The 20,341-nt window shown below is 44.2% G+C and overlaps 1 protein-coding gene across 1 annotated transcript in view; it reads left to right on the top strand.

Annotated features, from left to right (window-relative positions):
* Positions 1-207: 207 nt before the first annotated feature.
* Tnfaip8l3 (TNF alpha induced protein 8 like 3) overlaps positions 208-20,341 on the top strand; it is a 36,832-nt gene continuing 16,698 nt past the window's right edge. Inside the window, exon 1 of the mRNA XM_027415074.2 lies at positions 208-280. Coding sequence (XP_027270875.1) covers positions 229-280 — 52 coding nt within the window. The 5' untranslated portion in view covers positions 208-228. The remainder of the gene's footprint in view (positions 281-20,341) is intronic.

Raw genomic sequence — 20,341 nt, 5'->3', positions numbered from 1 at the left:
CGTGCAGGCACCGGCGGACGGACGGCGGGCGGGCCACAAGAGCTGGCTTGGCCTCTACGGAGCCACCCCCTGGCCCTAGTGTCTGGCCACACACTGCCCACTCTGCACCGTCTGGGCTCCAGACTCTTTGCAGGCGGTATCGATTGTGCCACGGCCACCGGAGCCGGGACGCCGGCTCCAGCGCCCCGCAGGCGGGCGGTGGTGGATGCGAGGGCGGAAGCCCACAGTATGGATTCAGATTCTGGAGAGCAGAGCGAGGGCGAGCCTGTGACTGCTGCAGGTAGAGAAGGGGCAACCCTGCCGGGAGGGCTGGGGTTCTAGAGGAGGGGAGGCCAGCGCAGGAAATCGAGAGTATTTTTTTCTGAGCTGCGGGGCAGGAGGCTGGTCCCCCAATAGCTCGAGCTCTTCCAGACCGAGACTGGAAACTGGCTTTGGGGCGTCCTCCTACTCCACTGCACTTAGGTGCGTCGGAGGGACAGGAGGGACGTTTGCCCATGGATCTCACTGTGGCGGGGTCTCCAGCGGCTGCCTTGACGCTCACTGACGGGTGGGGTGGGGGAGGGCTCGAGAAATCTGCGTCTTGTAGTTTTCTGCGGAAACCGGCGCAACCCTTTGGAAGTAACTTTCGGTGTGTTGCCGGGTCCTCCATCCTGGGGCTATGAGGTCATGCTTCAGAGTCGGTGAGAAGAAAAGACCCGTGGGCAGAGCTATTGGCGCGGCTTGTGTCTGCGGTTTTTCAAACTGCTGGGCAAGCCGGTGCAGAAGTGCTAGCCCATCCCTGCGGCTTGGCTGGCTGAAGAGGGCCCTGGATGAGGGGTCCTAAAGCAGTCACTGTGACACGCAGAGCGGGTCTTCCCCTTTAAGAGGCACCATGGGCTTTTCATGATCAATAGTTAGGGAATGATAGGCTAGGTGGCTGCTTATAGGAGAGAAATGAATATCCTCCTCCGCCTCTCCCCAGTACTGAGCAACAGGAGGAAGCTGCCCACAACTGCGGGTCTGTTTTCTGCCAGGCTCAGCCCACTTCCACCAGCCCGCACCGCCCCTCCTGGCCCCCAACTGGGGTCCAGATTCCAGGACCACTCACTTTCTATCAGCAATCATAGTTCTGTGCACTTAGCACAGCCCTGAAAGTTTGCTTGCTCCACATGCCATGACCGCCTGCCTGGAGTCTCCCAGCACAGAGACCTATACACAGTCAAGTCTTGACACTTTCCAAGGAGTGCCAACAGTGGGGACGAATTGGTGGAAGGCCTGTTAGATCAGGTGTGGGTATAGGAAATGCATGTTCAGGAATCAGGGTAGGACGACATCTAGCTGGGGGAGGGAGTTGTTCTTGTTTGGTTTTATTTTTTTGTTGGGGGAGGGGGTTCGAGACAGGGTTTCTCTGTGGCTTTGGAGGCTGTCCTGGAACTAGCCCTTGTAGACCAGGCCCGTCTCGAACTCACAGAGATCTGCTCGCCTCTGCCTCCTGAGTGCTGGCATTAAAGGCATGCACCACCAATGCCCGGCTTTTTAATCCCCCTTTTGCAGAGATTGAGGCTTACTAAAAGGCTTGCCCAGACTCCTAGTCACCATGGCCCCTGGGATTTATTTACCTCTCTGAGCTGCGCTTGGTCCTCACAGGGGAGCTGTGGTCCTCAACTTAGAGTAGGCAGGTTTCATGGGGCAAGGTAGGCAGAAAGGTAGGGTGCCTGTGTGTGAGGATTCCAATAGCTGTGCAAGGGACTCCTGCTGGGTGTAATATGTGTGAACGTCATTCATAAATGCTATCCTTTTGCATGCATTTGTGTTTTCGTGACTTTAAGGTGCCAACATTGTGCTTCACAGGTGGCTTTGGGATCTTCTCTAACCATGTGATCCAATAGGTGTATTTAATAGGCATCTGTGAGTATCTAAGTATATTTCCAGAACTTGGGGTAGACTGACACCAGACGTGTTGTCACTGACACCTTAGCAATCTCTGTAATTTTTGCCATGGTCCACCAACTTATTCTGTGGGTGGAAGCTAGAGGACTGGGGTAGAGGGGGAGGAGACTCCAGGGCTCCCGGTGGTTAGAGGAAAAGGGAGAGAGTGAACATACATCCTGGTGTGCCCACCCCAAAACCTGCTACAGTTCTGAATGCCCCTGCCTGTCCAAGTGACTGACAGTGTGAGAGGGCCTCTGCACAGCCAGCGGCACACATTGTCACTCAGGTCAGATGTGCCTGGGAGAGCAGGGCAGCCGGCTCTCACAAGCTGTCACCATTCGTTTGTACCTCACTGTTTCCTACAGTCACTTCTTCTTTCCTCGTGTGCTTGAATCTCACGACTTGAACATTTATTTTAATGTCATGAGCCATTATGCTAAATGACATTTAGTCTCACTCATTATTTTCAGTCTGTAAGTGTTCCCTTTGTGACAAAGCTCCAGAATTGGATGCTGTTTCTCCATCTTGCTTTGCTTGCATCCTGTCAAAGGCACACTGTTGTTGCAGAGTCAGGTACAGTTGAAATGACAGAGGCTGACCTTTGCCAGAAGGAGAAACCAGCATTCTTCGTGGACATGTACCTCCTCCAGGTGAGAGTCTGTAACTGAGAGAGATGGCAGAATATGTGCTCCTGGGCACACACACAGGTTTGCTTTGGAGGGAGTTGGGTTGTGAGGACGGCCGCCTCTTCTGCACTTAGGATGTCCTGTAGAAGGTTAAAAAAAATAAACTTTAGAATGAAAAAGACTTCAGTGTCTCTCTCAGGAGCAAGTTACTTCTCTTTCCAACCTTAGTTCTACCAGGAACAAGTAAATAACACCTGGGAACTATTCTTGGCCATTTCAGTAAGTGGCAGCTGTCATTTTACCCAATTGGGTGATCTCTAAGAATCCCACTAATTACTGATCCTAGTGCTTTGTAGAGTAAAAATTGCAAAACACACACACACACACACACACACACACACACACACACACACATATATATATATATATATATATTCATATAATTACATTGATTCCACTGATTAGCTGGCTGACAGGATGTTGAATTGTCTTCTCAGCGTACATGTGAGTGCAGGAGGGACTTTGAGTTTACTTCTCATCTCCACTCCCCTTGGAGCTCATCGGGATGGGAACATTGTGACCTCCTGATTTCACCATCCCCTCCCTGGCTCTAAAAGGCAGAGGCCACCTCAGCCCTTCAGCTGCTGATGTAGAGATGGGAGCTCATGTGTTGGGCTACTCCAAATGGAAAAGGAGTGGCAGTTTCTTCCCAGTGCAGCCCTCACTCCGTAAAACTCTTACACTGTCCAGGTGGCAGAAAGTATTCGTGTCCCTCTTGCCTGTGGTGGTCACCTGTTGGCAAGGAGTGAGGCAGTTTCCATAGACAACTTGCTTTTTACTGCTTTATGAGACTCTTCAAAAGCTCCTCCCATTTTATAAGGGTTGACTTTCATTGAGTAACAAACCCTCCTGGGCTCAGGAGGGTTGGGGAGGACAGGTTTGAGGATGGTATTTGTAGAATCTCCCCATGCCCCAGGAGGCACAGAATGCTATGTCACTCTGCTGTCTGCATGTCTCTTGCTTTTCTGTCATTTCGTGGTTCCTTCTGTGATTAGGAAAGCAGCAGAGTTTATGGAACACTGGATTCACTCCAGAGGCCTAACTTGGCAGTCTTTCCTTCAGCAAATCTATCATCCATCTCTGGGAAATCCTAGGGCTTGATAAATTAATTCTAAAGGGAATGAGCACTATTCCTAAGAAGCAACAGGGGAGTAGAATCAGCAATATCAATTTTTTTCATTTCTGGCTTGGAAATCCAAGAGTTTGTCTACTCAGCTGAAGGCAAAAGATCTTCTTGAACCAACAACTCCCTGGTCCAGGAAAGACAAGCTGATTGTATCTGAGGGGTGCTGCAGAAAAGCATTTCCGTGTGATAGAGTCTCAGTGTGAGATGGTAGCTTCTAGAGGAAAAATAAAAGAACTGGGAAAATGGCAGTCCCAGACTACCTTTCCCGTTTCATTGGATCTCCAGCTTGGTCCATGTAATAAGCATTTGGTAGATGCAGTAAATTGTCAAGAGGAGACAGACACTCCAGGAGCCAGACAGTTTGAGCAGAGGAACAGGTAAATTGGATGCAGCTGGGATTCTGGGAGATCGCAGGAAATAAAGTCAATGTAAGGCAGGCTAACTAGAAGAAGGTCTTGAAAACTTGGGAAGGGGTGTCCCAGGATTGTTAGATAGATAAGGCCAACAGAAAACCATCACCAGACATCACTTCTTGCAGAGATGAAGAAGTGTGGGGATTACAGAGACTCTGCGTTCAGAGTGTGACCCCAACACTGGAGAGGTTGGTGACAGGAATGCAGGACAGCAGAAGGATGCAAATGGCACTTTAGAGACAGTCGCAGAAGTTACTTACAGATTGCACCAAAGCAGTGAAAGCAGAAGGGAGACCGTGGTGTGTGCTGAGCTGGGATGAGAGCAGAACAGTTGAGTGAAAGTGCCCTGGAGGCAGAGAAAAACTGGACCCCAGCAATGTTCTCCACAATCATGTTCCTTCAGGCACTTGGCAGTGGGGCTTTGTTTGAAGGGTCTTTCCTTCCTTAGACCTAAGGTAAACTCTGCAGGTGCGTTTGCTTATGAGTTTCAGGGGTCTGCTGGTTCCCAGTTTTAGGTTAATGGTGGATGCTGTTAGCTACTCTTTGCTGACAGATTAATGATGAGTGAACTGGCCAGCTAAAGGCAGGGATGGCCTGGTCACGCTGCACCATTTGGCTCTTAGCCAAGTTCCTTTTCTTGTTCCTGTTTTTGAAGCTTGAACTGGTTTCTCTCCTGCCCACACAATGAGCTGTAGCTGTTTGATGGTCAGGAACTTGTCTTGCATTTCTGCATAGTCTCAGATGCTAGGGATGAAGTTTTGTTTTATTTTTTGTTTGTTTGTTTTTTGATTGACATATGAGCATCTGAAGGAACTTCCTGGGAGCTTTACACTGAAGGCTGGGCCAGTGGCAGAAGCCTTCCTTGTACAGTTAGAACTGTCAGTTGTGTTGTCTTATGCTTTGTTTACATTGCTTGGCGATTTCTGCACTGTCTTGAACCCTGGTAGAAATTATGAGGAATTGTAAAGAGAGACAGCATAATCTATTCTGTCCTCCATGGTTTGACATTGCATGGGGGAAGCAGATTAGAGATACTACATCCCTCTTGCCTGGGATTACATCCCTGACTCTCTTTTGTATTCTTCCTAAGCACTGGCCACACTATTCAACGTTTTATGATTGTTCCTATTTGGGGATATATTATATTTGTGAGCTCCCTAAGAGTTAGAACTGACTCTTTTTCATCTGCATCACCCACCCCACACTACCTATGTGCCCTAAACCCAGGGGCAGGTTGCTGAATGATGGATGGAGTCACGTATGCATGCATGGTTAGTGGGTTGGTTCTCCGGGAAGCAGACTGAGGTAGAAGTTGGCAGGAGGAGAGTCGGTTTAGTTTGGTTTGGGTTTTGAATTTTTTTTGGATCAGTATCTGTAGAAGAAGAGGTGAGGGAAGGGAGAGAGGAAGCTGTTTGCAGTCATGTCCGGTAGAAGAATCTGTGAAATTGGGGCAATCCTAGCAGGATGTAGTGTAGGATTTGGAACATGGGGACAACACAGTTTGTTCTCATGGGAAGTTTCTGAAATAGTGTATATGAATATGTACATATGAAACCACTTCCTACGTTATTTTTCTCTGTAAGAAAATGTGGTACCTGCTTTTTCATTTGCCAGTCGCATGAAGTTCTTGCCCTACTCTCTGTTAGCACTTTCTCTAATGGGGTTCATTCTCCTCCACAGCTTCCACTTTAATCCGCATTTAAATCTCTAGAAAGGTATTCTATAAATAATTTTGTTTAGTTTCTTGGCTACTTGGCCTCTAATTTACATAAAGTCTCTGTGTAGGTAGGTGTTTGGGGTGTATTCTATGTAAATCTGTAGAGAAAAATAGGGCTGAGGGTGTATCTCAATGGTACAGTGCTTGCCTGGCATGAATAAGTGCTTGGGTTGGATTCCCAACACCATAAAGAGGAAAAGGAAGAAAGGGAGAGAGGGGAAGGAAAGAAAAAGGAGAGAATTTCAAGAATAAACTTCGTTTAACAGCCCCTCCCAAGAAAAGATCCATAAAAGATGAATGGATATCCTTCTGGTCCTGTATACACTGAGGCATAAAAATATACCACTTTTTGTTTTGCAACAGAAATGTTCTTTTTGGTTAAATGCTTACTGGGTTTCTTATACATCATTACTTGGGAATAAATTTGAGCCTGTTCATGGAAAATCTACCCGTGTACAGACTATAAAAATGGAAAGCTTGGCAGCACAGAGAGTGCTGGACACACCCTAATAGAAACCAGGATTTTGTAATTCAGTTCTCTGGGAAGAAAAGGAGACACTTTGGTGGTGTCCAATAATACTTAAACTAGGGAAACCACAGAGACAGCCACTGGCTGCTAGATTCTGTTTCAGAAGTAAAGCATGCTTTCTGGGAAGAGGTCTAGCCTGAAAAGGATGGATTTTAGTAATGGCACACAGCTTTGGAAGAGCACGCAGCTTTAGAGGAGCACACAGCTTTGGGAGAGCACAAGCTTTAGGGAAGCACACAGCTTTGGGGAAGCATGCAGCTTTGGGGAGCACACAGCTTTGAGGGAGACCAAAGCTTATTTTTTGTGTGGTAGAGGTATCCACTTTCCATGTGAGACAGGATAACTTTAGGGATTCCGTGGCAGGAGACGCTAGGACCTTACTTTAGAAACCAGAGCGAGACAGGAGGATGTTGTCTCCCTGCCTCCCCAAGTCCAGCCCTAGAATGGTGCTTAATTTTTAAATTTTATGTAAGTCTTTATAATGTCTTAGGGATGTTGTTACTTAGGGGTGTGGCATCTAATCTTAAACTAACCATCCTTCTGGGTTAAATACTACAACAGCCTGATTTTCTAGGCATGGAAACAGAGGCACAGAGTGTAAGAAACTGTCTCAGGATTGTGTAGCTTGTGAGTGGAAATGAAGCCAGCCTAAGTCCAAAACCTGTTCTCTTGTACAGGCAGACCATGTATTAGAGTGATGAGTGTCACTAGATTGCTTTGCATATCCTGCTCAGCTCTCTTGGTACCCAAACCCTTCTCTATTAGTTGGGGCATTGTTTCTCCACAGGCCCTGCTGTGTATTACAGACATACTCTGCATTAGTAATAACACACAAGGATCAGCCCACATGGGCTATAGAGTGGGCTGGTGAAGGCTGTTTCAGTGGTCTGCTTTCTGTTGTTGTAACAGAATGCCCAAAACTGGGTTATCTCAGCTTACAGCCTAGGTTTGCGTTTCTGGCACTTTAGTTTACTACTTTTTAGGAACATTATTTTCGGGGGTCATAGGAATGTAAGTTCGAGGTACCTCACGTGAGAACAGAGCAAAGAGGAATATTAGACAGGACATGAAGAATAGATACGATGCTTTTTTCAAAGAAAATGGTTATCCCAAGGCAATCCTGAAAAGACAAAAAATGGCTTTATTTGAAAAGTGTGTTTTATATGAGAACAAGAGTCCCTATTCTTTAGTGTTTACCCACAGATGTAAACACAACCAGACACCAAACCTCATCTGGTTGCATGGCCAGGCAGGCTGAGGATTGGGATTGTAGGCTAGGTCCTCTTGCTCCAGTGTGCTTCTCAAAAAACATATGTAATTGTGTTTTTTAAACAACAGATTATAATTATTCTAGGGTCTGGGATAGAAACCTGTGTCCTAGTTTGCTTTCTGTTGCTGTGATAAAGCACTTGCCAAAAGCATCCTGGAGGAAGAAAGTATGTATTTGGCTTACAGGTTCACCATCGAGGGGAGCCAAGGCAGGAACTGAAGGCAGAAGCCTGGAGGCACTAACTGAATCAGAGACTGTGGAGGAACACGGATTACTGGCCTTTTCCTTGCTTCCTCAGCAACCTTTCTTATACAGAGCTCGGGTTCACCTACCTAAGGATGGTATCACCCAAACTGGGTTGGGCTCTCCTACATTAATTAGCAATTAAGAAAATGCCCTGCAGACATGCCCATAGGCCAGTCTGATGGAGGCAATTCTTAATCTGAGATTCCCTTCTCTCAAGTTATGCTCAGATTTGTGTCTATTTGACAAAAACTAACGAGCATAACATACTCCTTATCATCTTTAATATACAGACACATCACTTTAAACCATAACCTTTCTTTTCCTGTTTGTCACCAAGATCTGGTGTTACTATCATATCATAAAACACAGTATAGGTGGCTGGGGAGATGGCTCAGAGGTTAAGAGCACTGACTGTTCTTCCAGAGGTCCTGAGTTCAATTCCCAGCAACCACATGGTGGCTCACAACCATCTGTTATGAGATCTGGTGCCCTCTTCTGGTGTACAGATATACATGGAAGCAGAATATTGTATACATAATAAATAAATAAAATCTTTAAAAAAAACACAGTATAACTTTCTGTGTTTAAGTGGATGCTGAAAGCCTACTTTGCCTGTTAAGAACTCAGAAGAGCATGCCATGGATACATTTGAATATACAGCTAATGAAAAAGTTTTGTTACATTTTCTTAATGGGAGTTCACCTTGTCCTTAAAATTTTACAACTCAGGTTTCAGCCTTTATACACAGGAGGGTTTTGCTCAAAGCACAAGCTCTTGTATCCCATGTGGAGTTAATTTATACCACAAATTCAGCCTTTCTTCCTTTCTATCCCTTCTTTTACATGTTAGCTGAGTTCTCACCTAGATTGATAAACTGACTATTCCCTAGTTTTTAAGTCCTGAATTTGTAAGTGTCATTGTATAGTGGCATTTCCTAAACTTTCCATGATTTGATATTCCATTTGTTGAATTTGTATAAACAATTAAACAAAAACAACAAAATATACTATATCTAAAAGTTCCACGGCCTTAAAAAATCTAGAAGCTTAAAAGTTTGGTATTTCTATTAAATATTCAAAGTCTTTTAACTGTATGAGCCTATGAAATTTTTAAAAAGTTAAATAGTTTCTTACTCTAAGAGGGAGGAACCAGTCCATGGAAACAAATACACTTATGCAAATCTAAGGTCCAGTTATGTATCTCCAAAGTCATGTAGCTCAATGTCTGACATCTGGGGATCACTCAAGATTTTCTGGGCCCCAAAGGGCTCGGGCAGCTCCATGTCTCCAGTTCTCACATCTGCAACACACAACTTATCAACTAGGCTCGGGTTGGCTGTATTCCATAGCTCCTTGACAGACTTCTCTCAGCCCTGGCATCTCTAATATCTTGGGGTCTCCACTGCAGCCAAGGCTGCACTTCACCAATGGCCTATCTTTAGAGATTATGATCCTGCCAACTGCCAGACTTCAGCTGCTCCCTATGACCCTTCATGTTTTCAAAACCAATACCCTGTGAGACACATTATTTGCCAAGTTCTGTTGTTAGCTTGAGATGAATCTCTTGTCCCCTACTGGACCACAGCTTGTGTGCTTGTTTTGAGAACGGAATCCCAAGATTTTGACTTAATGGCAGCTGATTCTAAGCCCCAGGTAACCAGCATCGATTGTCTCAATAAAGCAAAGGTTTCACTTCTGTGGTGCTGACCTCCTGTCAATCACATCTGATTCTTCAGTCTCAGCTGACTAGAAACCACAGAATCTCACTTCATAGTATCATAGGAACAGCCCTGATAATGTTTGCTTCCCTCTCAAAAATCACAAGCCAGGCCTCCATTCTCTGCAGTGCTCTTTGTTTTCTCTTCCAAGTTCCCCAAAGAGCTCACTACACCCTGAGAATTTCCAGCCTAAAGTTTTAAATATTTCCACAGTCCTCACCCCCAACTTTATTGGGTCCTTCAGTGCAACGCCCTACATTCCTGATACCAAAATATATTCTAGTATGCTCTCTGTTGCTGTGATCAACACCACAATCCCTGTGGCTTTCAGAAAAGCCCACTCCTAACCCAGTGGAAGCCACGAAGGGGGCAGAAAGGAACCTGTAAGATCTCCCATCCTGATTCTTGCTGGGCCCCTTACTCTTTGGGAAGCTGTCCATTCCCTCAGGATGGGGCTGACTTGTGGAAGAGAGGGTTTGTTGTAGATTGTAGGTTGTAGTCCACCATTGAAGGACACCAAGGCAGGAGCTAGAGGCAATAACTTGAAGTGGAAACCACGGAGGAATGCCGCTCACTGGCTTGCTTACAGGGCTGTGTTCAGCTACCTTTCTTATGCAATTCATGCCCACATACCCAGAAATGGTACCACTCACAGTGGGATCAATCCTCCTGCATCAATTAGCACTCAAGACAATGCTCAATGACCTGCCCACAGGATAATCTGATGGGAGAATTCTTTAACAGTGACTCCTGCTTCCAGCATGTATTTAAATTTGCGTCAAGTTGACAAAAATGAACCACCACCCCCCACCTCCCTTTCTTATCTTGGGTTTCCTATTCTGGGCACATTTGCCCAAGACCATTTCTCTATCCATGAATTCTATCCTAATTATGACTGACTTTCGTCTTCATTTTTTTATTTATATGTTTTGTTTTTGTGTTTTATTACATTTAAAATTAGGGGAGAAAAGAATATTTAAATTTGGTATCACAAGATTACATTAGCTTATAGGTTTGTCACTTCCACCATTATCCATCATTCTTAAACAAATTCATCATTGAGGAGTTGTTTGACAGTGAGTAAAATTTATAGAAATAGTATCTGTTTCTGACACAGTTTGGTAGAAATCTAATTGAGGGGGTTATTTTGCATCTTGAAACTTGAAAATAAGAGATCATATTGTAGGCTCAATATACTTTATGGTCCCTCTGCCTCCATCTCATCCTACTCTAGCCTACCAAACAGAGGAAGCCTATCAGGAAGCTGGGAGGAAAAAGCAATACTCATATTTACCAGCACCATTAAAGCAGTTTTAAATTTCTTTCAATCACTGTTAAGGTTTAGTATTCTTTATTTGCCAGGCTTTCTTGTCTATACTTGCTTTGTCAGTTTATGTTATGAAAATGGTTTATGTTATGCATTTTCAATTATAAATTTATAATAGACTCCACAGAGAACCCTCCTCCATGCAAAGAGGCTCATTTAGATTTCAAGTAGAAACCAAAGCAAGCAGCTCCATCACTCAGTCCCCTGCTTATTAAGTCGCTATCTAGGGACCGGGGTGTGGCCCATGAGTAGAAACATTTGCTTAGCATTGGTGAGAAGACTTTTCTCAAGGAGACACAACACACATGCCTAGTCACCCCAGATAAAGAGCCCACGACTGACACCACCAAAGTTGGAGTTGGTGGAACTATGAGTTTTGTTGGGGCTACTTACAGCAGTATGGGTGAGGGGTTACTTACAGGGGCAGAAATGACTCAAAGGCAGCTGCATCACCAAGACCACCCCAGCATAGGTAACAGCTCACAAAGCTGGGAACTTGTAGCACACTGCTCAGCCTGCCTACAGCTTAACATACTGGAGAGTATCCTTTCCGGGTGCCTCCCAGGCAGCTCCACTGGCCTCAGAAGCTTTGCACCTTAACTGCCTGAGAGTGGCTTCCAGCAGCCATTTTATTCCTGGGAGGGAGGAACCCAGTGAGTCTGGTCAGTTTCAGGGGCTTCCTGAAGCTATTTTGAGTTGTTTAATTTCTGCCCTGAAGAGCTTTTCTGCAGAGTGGAATGTTTCAGTCTTGAAGGAAACAGCTTCACAGCAGTAGTGAAGGTACACATACAATAACAACCACAACAACCAGAAGCAGTTACCTTATTATTCATAAGTAAATATAACCAACATGACTTTTAAAACAAGAGAGCAGAGAATATAAGGGGAAGAATTGATAGAAAATGTCTTTCTGTATGCTATGACTATATATTTCTCTCATTGGTTGATGAACAAAGCTGTTTTGGCCAATGGAGAGGCAGCATGTAGCCAGGCTAAGTATAGGTGGGACTATCAGACTAGGAGAATGCTGGGAAGAATGCAGGAAGTGAGTCTTCAGGAGATGCCATGTAGCTGCCAAGGAAGAAAGAGACCCAGGCATCACCGGTAAGCCTAGACCACATGGAGACACACAGATTAATAAAAAGGGCTTAATAATTAAGAGAGAGCTAGCCAATAAGAAGCCTGAGCCATAGGCCAAACAGCTTATAAATAATATTAGCCTTTGCGTGTTTAATTGGGACTGAAGGGCGGTGGGACTGGGCTGGACAGAAACTTCTGCCTACAAAGAATGGTTGAGATGGAGGTGAATTCCTGGAGAAGCAGATGTTGGGCTAAGAATAACACAAAGCTCCTCCTGAGACCAACAGTGTATCGCTCACAGCTGTTCCCAAATGTCCCCACCCCAGGCTTTCTTCTCCCCGATGGCAGGATGGGCCAAGGTTCACAGGTGAGCGAGGAGAAGCTTCCAACCATTCTCTGCTGTGAAAAACTCCCTAGGCTTAGATCTTAGAGAACTCTCTAGGATAGAGCTTACTGGTAGAGAATTGCCTGATATGCTCAAGGCCCAGGGATAAAAAAGAGAGGAAAACAGAGAAGAAAAAAACTCTCTATAAAATTATCTCTAGGGGTGAATTTCTGCCTAAAGAGCTGAAAATAAGCAACTGTGAGTGTCCAGTTATGAGTGAGTGTAGTGGTTTGAAAGAAAATGGCCACCACAGTAAATGGCACTGTTAGGGGTTATGGTTTGTTGGAGTACGTGTGGCCTTGTTGGAGGAAGTGTGTCACTGTGGGGACAGGCTTTGAGGTCTCCTATGCTCAAGCTACACCCAGTGTCATAGTTGCTTCCAGTTGCCTGAGGATCAAGATGTAGAACTCTCGGCTCCTTCTCCAGCACCATGTCTGCCTGCACGCTGCTTTGCTTCTTGCCATGACAATGAAGGACTAGGTCTCTGAAACTGTAAGCCAGCTCCAATTAAATGTTTTCCTTTATAAGAGTTGCTGTAGTCATGGAGTCTCTTCACAGCAACAGAAACCCTAACTAAGACAGTGAGACATCTATATCAATCCTCCCCAAGACCCAGGGAACACTGAGTAAGAGGGAACATAGAGAACGTAGGAGCATGGATTGAGGATGGCATCCTGATGCCCCACCCTTAGCTGAAAAGATACTGATGGTTGATGACTACTGGGGTTGAAAGAGTCACTTTCTTTTAGGAATGTGGCCACAGTGTGTGTGGGGTAACAGTGGTTCCTAATCCCCAGTAGATAAACTCATGCCCATGATCATATATCATATGGGTATAACTAACTGGCTCAGAGTGATATAGATTATATATATATATTATATATAATATATATATATATATATATATATATGCATGAAATTGGGAGGGAAATGTGATGGGGGCATGTGGGGGTAGGGAAGTTAGAGAGGCGAATTGAGTTGTGGCTGTGATGGAGATACATTGTATAAATACAAGAAATTTTCAAAGAATAAACATTTAAAATGCTCTTTGGTGCTGGAGAGATGGCTACATCATTAAGAGCACTTGCTTTTCTTTTAGAAGACCTGAGTTCCATGTCCAGCAGCCAGATTATGTGGCTTACAGCTGCCTGTAACTGTAGCTCCAGAGGGTCTTACAGCCTCTTATGTCCTCTGGGGACACCTGCACACATGTAGCATACAATCATACAGACAATACATATACACATTTAAAAATGATCTTTAACGGTCATTATAGTGATGAGTAACTGTAGTCCCAGCACTTGGGAGGCTGAGGCAAGAGGATAAGGGGCCTAGGAGTTTGAAATCAACCTGAACAATACAGGGAGAAGCTATCAAAACACACAAACAAATAAATAAATAAGAAAGAAAGCTTCATAAAGGATTGGGAATATAGCTGTTAGAAGACTTGCTTTGTGTGTATAAACCTCCTCTGTCTCTGTCTAATTGCCTTAAACTGGAGGGAGTAGCTGAGGTGTGAGCAAAATCAAGGCTGGACAAGGACTAGGAATATCTGATCCTATAGTTAGGAAGTCAGGGTAAGTGGTATTGTAGCTGAGTACTTGTACATGCCATGGCACATATGTGGAGAGGAGAGGACAACTTTGCAGTTGTTGGTTCTCTCCTTCCACCACATGAGTTCCAGGAATTGAACTCAGGCCATTAGGATTGACAGCAAATGCTGTCACCACATGAACCATCTGGTCAGTGTCCCTGTCCCCAGACTTTTTTTTTTTTTTTAGAAAAGGTCTCATTCTGTTTTTCAGACTGTCTGGCTTTCAACTTGTGATCCTCCAGCCCCAGACTTCCAAATCTTTGGATTGCTGTAGATGTATTGGCTCCTTTTCCCCTACAGCATCTTTGGCCATCCCATTTTCTTGACCATGGGTTCCTACACAACCCCATAAGCCCTCCAGAAGAAAGAGAGGAGAAGGAGTAGAAACTCCAAGTGCAATGACCAGCTCTAGAGACTGGTTCTGAAATCATAATCTTAACCCACCATAGAATAAAAACAGAACTGGAGCACTGCAGTAGTTTTTAAGAACATGAACTTGAGTGCTAGGTGGCAATGGTTGTAAATCCTTTGCAAGCTCAGGGTAAATGAATTTTCATAGAACTCTGGACCCAGTTAAACCATCCATCAAGTGTGAAGATGAAATAAAGTCATCGTGACACTTACTAGCTCTCAGAAACAAAGGAACTCTCCACAACCCGCTTCGTGGGGGAGCTTCCAGAGTTTAGGAACCAACCAACTGGCTCCTCAGGCACAGTGATTTCTACCTCTTTTTGTGTGTCTTTTTTTGTGTTTATTTAAAAACCTACATAAAATTTTATATTTTGCCTTTTGACCCTTTGTTCTCTGGCTTCTTAAGGTGTTTGTTGTCATCTATTCTGGACAAAGTGCCTATTGTGGTTTATGTGGAATAATATGTCTCCTACAGTGTTGCATCTCCTCATGTGTTGGATATTTGGTCCTGTGCTGGTAGCACTGTTTTTGGAGGCTCTGGAAATGTTAGGAGGTAGGGCCTAGGCAGATGAAATAAATCATCGAGGGCGTGTCCTTAGGTTTGTCTTGCTCTGCCCTTTCCTTTCTCTTTGCTTCTTCTCTGCCCTTAGATGAACGGCCTGTTCATTACCCTCTCCGTGCCCTGGCTGCCATGATGTTCTTCCCAAGTTCCTGGGGCCACACAACTCTGGACTAATCCTCTGGGCTGAAATAAACCCTTCCTTCCCTGTGTTGTTTCTCCCCAATAGTTTGTCACAGAGATGAAAAACTAACAAATAGAGCAGGAAGTAAATTAAAAAAGAGAAGCCATGATTCTGAGAACTAAGACAGAGCCAAGAAGAAGTGGTGGAAGGGGAGGAAGATGTCAGGTACAGAGGAAAATGTGCTCAAGACTCCCAGAGAGGCATCCAAGAAAAAAGGAGAAGTGGCCAAGTAGTTGACTTGTTGACTTACAGAGAACTTCGTATCTCTTAGGAATTTGAGTGTGTGTGTGTGGGGGGGAGTTTAGCTCTAGATGGATAGGAAATAAACCAAAAGATAGACAAGTGTGTTAACTCCTTGGGAAAACAAGATGAGTAAGAGAGGAAATGTCGTCACAGAAGTCATAGAACATCCTGACTAAGCTATGAATGTTATCTAAATCATAATACTATAACTGCCAAAGTGTGATTTAACCAAATGTTGACAGGGAACCGAATTAGAAGGTAAACAGAAAAATGAATAGGAAAGACAATGAAATTTCCACCTTCTGTAGTCTGAGGTTAAAAGCAAATAAAACCAAGAACTAAAAGTATAAGCATGCAATTTAAATAGTGGAGGCCATTAGTCATGGAAACAGCTGAAGTAGCCTGAAGTGGTTTGTCTCTAAGGAGCCATCATCAGAGACAGGTCAAGAGATGTTTTGTAGATTGGTTTGACTTTGAAATGATATACCTGCATTATTTGAAATCTTTAAAAAGCCTAGCTTATCAGCCTAGAGAGCAATGTGACAGCTACAACCTCCTCACTGGATAAGGAGCACAATTCAGGGACCTCTGAACCCTGGAGGAGGAAGTAGACTTCAGTATCCCAAGTATATGCCAGCTCCAGGTTATCACTACTGTTCGTAATGTGAATTTTAATATGCATCAGAACTGGGAAGACAACCATTCACGTGATGGTAGCTTACTCTGTTTTAAGTCCTGGCTGTGGCTGTCGGGTGCACGAACCTTGATTTCTGCTCTCCAGGAGTTTAGACTGGTGGGGGATAAAGTTGTTCGTCCAGGTGGTGGATGATCAATGCCTAACGGCAGAGAATAGCAGGAAAAAAATTCTCAGGAGTCTGAGGTCCTTCAAGTGGAGCCCTTGTGGTTGAGTGGGAATTGTGCTGAGAAGGGAATAGGATGCCCTAGCACAGGGGACAGAATGAGCAGAGTCAGAGGGGGGGACCCTGGTATGAAAGGTCATGGTATATGTGAGAGTATGATGCCAGGTCAAGAGCTTGGAGATGTACAGAGTGAACAGAAGATAGGCCACTAGCTCAGAGTCCTGGATGAACCATGCCTGGGAATCTGCATAAATCTGTGAAGAACCTGGAGAGCTGGGGTGATGAAAGCAGAGACCCTAATCCTAAGGAGGGTTACATGCTGCTGGCAGCCAGGTCAGTCAAAGATTGAAAAACCTATTTGGGGGAGCTCTTGGAGTTTCTTGTCCTGGACTACGTGGTAGTTAGAAGACCTGCCCATTAATACCTGTAGCATTCTGTGCTCACACATTGTGACAAGCAATGTGTGTCTGTGCTTCAGACACCCCACATGGACAATTAAAAGACTGTCCAATTGGCCAACAAATATAAGAAAGAAGTGTTCAATATCATTAGCCATTAGAGAAATGCAAATCAAAACTATAATGAGAAACCATCCACACAATTAGAATGGTGGTTTAAAAAAGTTCAAAATAAAAAATACTGGCAAGAATGTGATAAAGAATGAATTCTCATACACTAATGGCAGGAATGCAAAAGTCACTATAGACACTGGGAAAGTTTATGGAAGTTCCTTAAGAATTTTGAAAAATAGGAGCTGGAGAGATGGTTTATGGTTAGGAAGATTTGCTGCTCTTCCAGAGGACCTGGGTTCATTCTTAGCACCCACATGATGACTCTATAATTCCAATCCCAGGGGATCCAGGCCCTACACATACTTGGTGCACAGACATGCATGCAGGCAGAACACCCAAACATATAAAAGAAATTCTAAAAATAGATCCACTGCCTCATCCAACTATCTAACTTCTATGTATATATCCAATAGAAATGAAGCCAACATGCCAGAGATACCTGGATACTCATGTTTTCATAGTGGTAGCCTAAGAATCAGCCTAGGTAACCATCAACTGATGAATGGATAGAGAAAATGTAATGTGTACACACACACACACACACACACACACACACACACACACACACACACACACACACTTGTATATATGTATATGGAGTAATTTTCACCCATAAAAAGAATAGAATTCTGTCATTAGTAGCAGAATAGATGGAACTATAAGACATCGTGTTAAGTGAAATATGCCAGGTTCATAAAGGCAAGTGCTACACGCTGTGTCTCATACATGAATTTCAAGTCCACCTTACTAGAATATCAAGTGCTAGAAGTTCGAAGCAGGGATGATAAAATAAGGCTGGATTTGATCAGCACAGCCATCAAATGTACAATTAATAAAAAAGAAAAACAATTGGTTTTAACAATTAAATTGTATTTGACAATTGTATTTTTAAAAGGCCATGTATGGTTCTGACAACAGCCGTAACTGTTGAATTTGGAGTGAAAATGGGGGAAGTACAAGACTGCTCCTCTTTGAGTATCTTCTTGTGCTGACTGGTCATTATTTAATTTTTGAGGTTTAAGTTTATTAAATGTTTGCCATGTGTCAGGGATACCCGTCTTGGAACTAACTGCCAAGGAACAAATAAATGAAAGCCAATGGGAATTCCCTGACTAGGCCCTATGCAGGGGAGTGTAAGAAGGGTAGCTGGACCTTTGTGAGTCTGTGGAGAAGATACACAGTGCAGTTGTGGTGAGTCTGGGGAAAACATGAACTTTGATAGGGGAGAAAGGGATTCACTGTATAGTGGAGTCTAATGGGAGGAACCAGAGCTGAAGTTTCTACAGAGCCCGAGTAGACAGCCCAGGACAGCTTACTCAGGTCAGGCTGGCAGAACTGACTGTCTGTGGCTTAGTCTGTGGGTGCTGAGGCTGACACAGGAAGAGTCTTTAGGAGAGATCCTGCCAGCTGCTTGTTCTGTGGTTGGCATACACTGAGGTCTGCTGGGGGAGTCAAGAGCCCCAGAAAAGATGGAAGAAGGCCCTCTGGAGGGAAGCCATAGAAGAGCAACGCTGTAGGCTCTGAAGTAAATGTCCCAGGGTTTTCAAAGGAGGAGGCAGTACCCCATGTCTAAAGACAACAGAAGAAGGGGGAGTCTGGACAGGACCAGTCAGCCTTTGAGTGAAGGACAGCTGCTGACCCACTCCACAGGAACACTCATATTTGGTATGTGCCCAGTGATAGGCTTTGTGGGTGAAAACTCAATGGTTGATTCTGAAGGGATCACTATCAAACTGAGAGCACAGAATACTCTGGACTGCTTTACTGTCCTGTTTAGCAGACTGAGAAACCAGGAATATGAAGAGATTGTCACCCAGGAGAATTGGGGGTGGGATCTTATCAGGGGGACAGGAAGTCGCTTCTATTGCTTGTCTCTATTCCCGAGTTGGATCAACAGTCCATGTTCCTCATCTTTGAGGAGTGACTCCATGGCCACCCCTGGCATTTTGACTCCATGGTGTCCCTGAAAGACTACCTGGTAATTCAGCTGCATGATCCTTTCATTGGTACTATTTTATAAATATTTGTATAAAGTCTGCAAATATTTTTCTGGACCACTTATTGTCCTAGAAACAAATAGAAGGAGGATTCCATTTAGAAGGGCAGCTTCTACCGCCACAGAGATGTGGATGGGTCAGGCCTTCGAGCCAGTCTACAAAGTCCAGGATCCCAACCTCAGACTCCTTGAATGATCATCTGTGAACTACACCCCTCAGTGCTGTCAGTCCTTAAGTCTGGTGTTGACTGTGATGACTGTGATTATTCCAATGTGGCTTTCCTCCAGTTCCAATTTTACTACAGCATATACACAAGGGTTCTCTCATAAGCAGCGTGTTACAAGTGTCCCTTTTCCTGCTGTTCCGTATTCAGTTGTTGAATGAAACTAAATTCATGTTTTTCTTAAAAAAAATAAACTAGATTGTTAAATAAGATGCACGGTTGTCTACAAGATTGTCTCCCTTCTGTCTTCTCCTTCTCCTGCATGTGTTCCAACTGCTCTGGTTCAATTTTCAGGTGTGTGTGTGTGTGTGTGTGTGTGTGTGTGTGTGTGTGTGTGTGTATTAAACTGGGGTTTTACATGTTGCTGGATTAATCAGATTATGAAATCTTTCAGGATCTTCGTTTTATGAGCTTAAATTCCCACCTCCTCAGGCTTTAATTTATTTTCTCTGGAGTTTGTTCCAGGAAAATGTCAAATACTAAATTTACTGATAGAATTCATCAGCATATTAACTACACACATCAGACCAGGTAATGCTTATTATGGGAAATACAAGGGTGATTTATGTTTAAAACGTTTATTATAGCTCAAATTCTAATTGGTCTGAATAATAAAAGCCCAGAATCAGACACAGGGATTGATGATGAAAGATCAGAGAAGCAGAGCAGCCAGTCACTAGTTCTTACCTCTACCAAACCCTCAGACCAAATGGAGGTTCCTGTGTCTAGGAATCCTCAGACTGAATGATGGGTTCCTGTCTCCTCCCACCTTAGATTCCTCTCTCTGCCCAGTCATATCACTCCTGTCTCCACCTCCCTAGTGCTGGGATTAAAGGCATGTGACTCCCAAGTACTGGGATTAAAGGTGTGTGCCACCACTGCCTGGCCTCTGTGGCTAACTAGTGGTGTAGCTCTGCACTCTGATCTTCAGGAGAGCTTTATTTGTTATGCAAAATGTCACCATAATTTATGATCACTCAAATCATGTATTATGATATGAACAATCTCAACAGACACAAAGAAAGTGTTTAATAAGTCAGGTATGTATTTGCAGTTAAAAGCAAAGAGCCTTGGTAGAATAAGGAGAAGAATGAAGATTTTTTTAACCTGGTGTTGTCCGTCAGAAACCCACAGCAGGGAACATGGAATTTGAGGTAAACTAAATCTATGTCCCCAGGGCCATGGTCACTCAAAATGCCTCCAGAATAAACTCATGTTCCCTCTAAAACAAGAGCTGTGCTGTTTGGGTTGACAACTATGGTGCCACAACATGTGACTTGAGAATGATTTA

This window comes from Cricetulus griseus, chromosome 4 (genome assembly GCF_003668045.3).
Source record: "Cricetulus griseus strain 17A/GY chromosome 4, alternate assembly CriGri-PICRH-1.0, whole genome shotgun sequence".
NCBI lineage: Eukaryota > Metazoa > Chordata > Mammalia > Rodentia > Cricetidae > Cricetulus > Cricetulus griseus.
The sequence above is the reverse complement of the archived record's forward strand: the minus strand, read 5'-3'. Positions and strand labels throughout refer to the sequence as shown.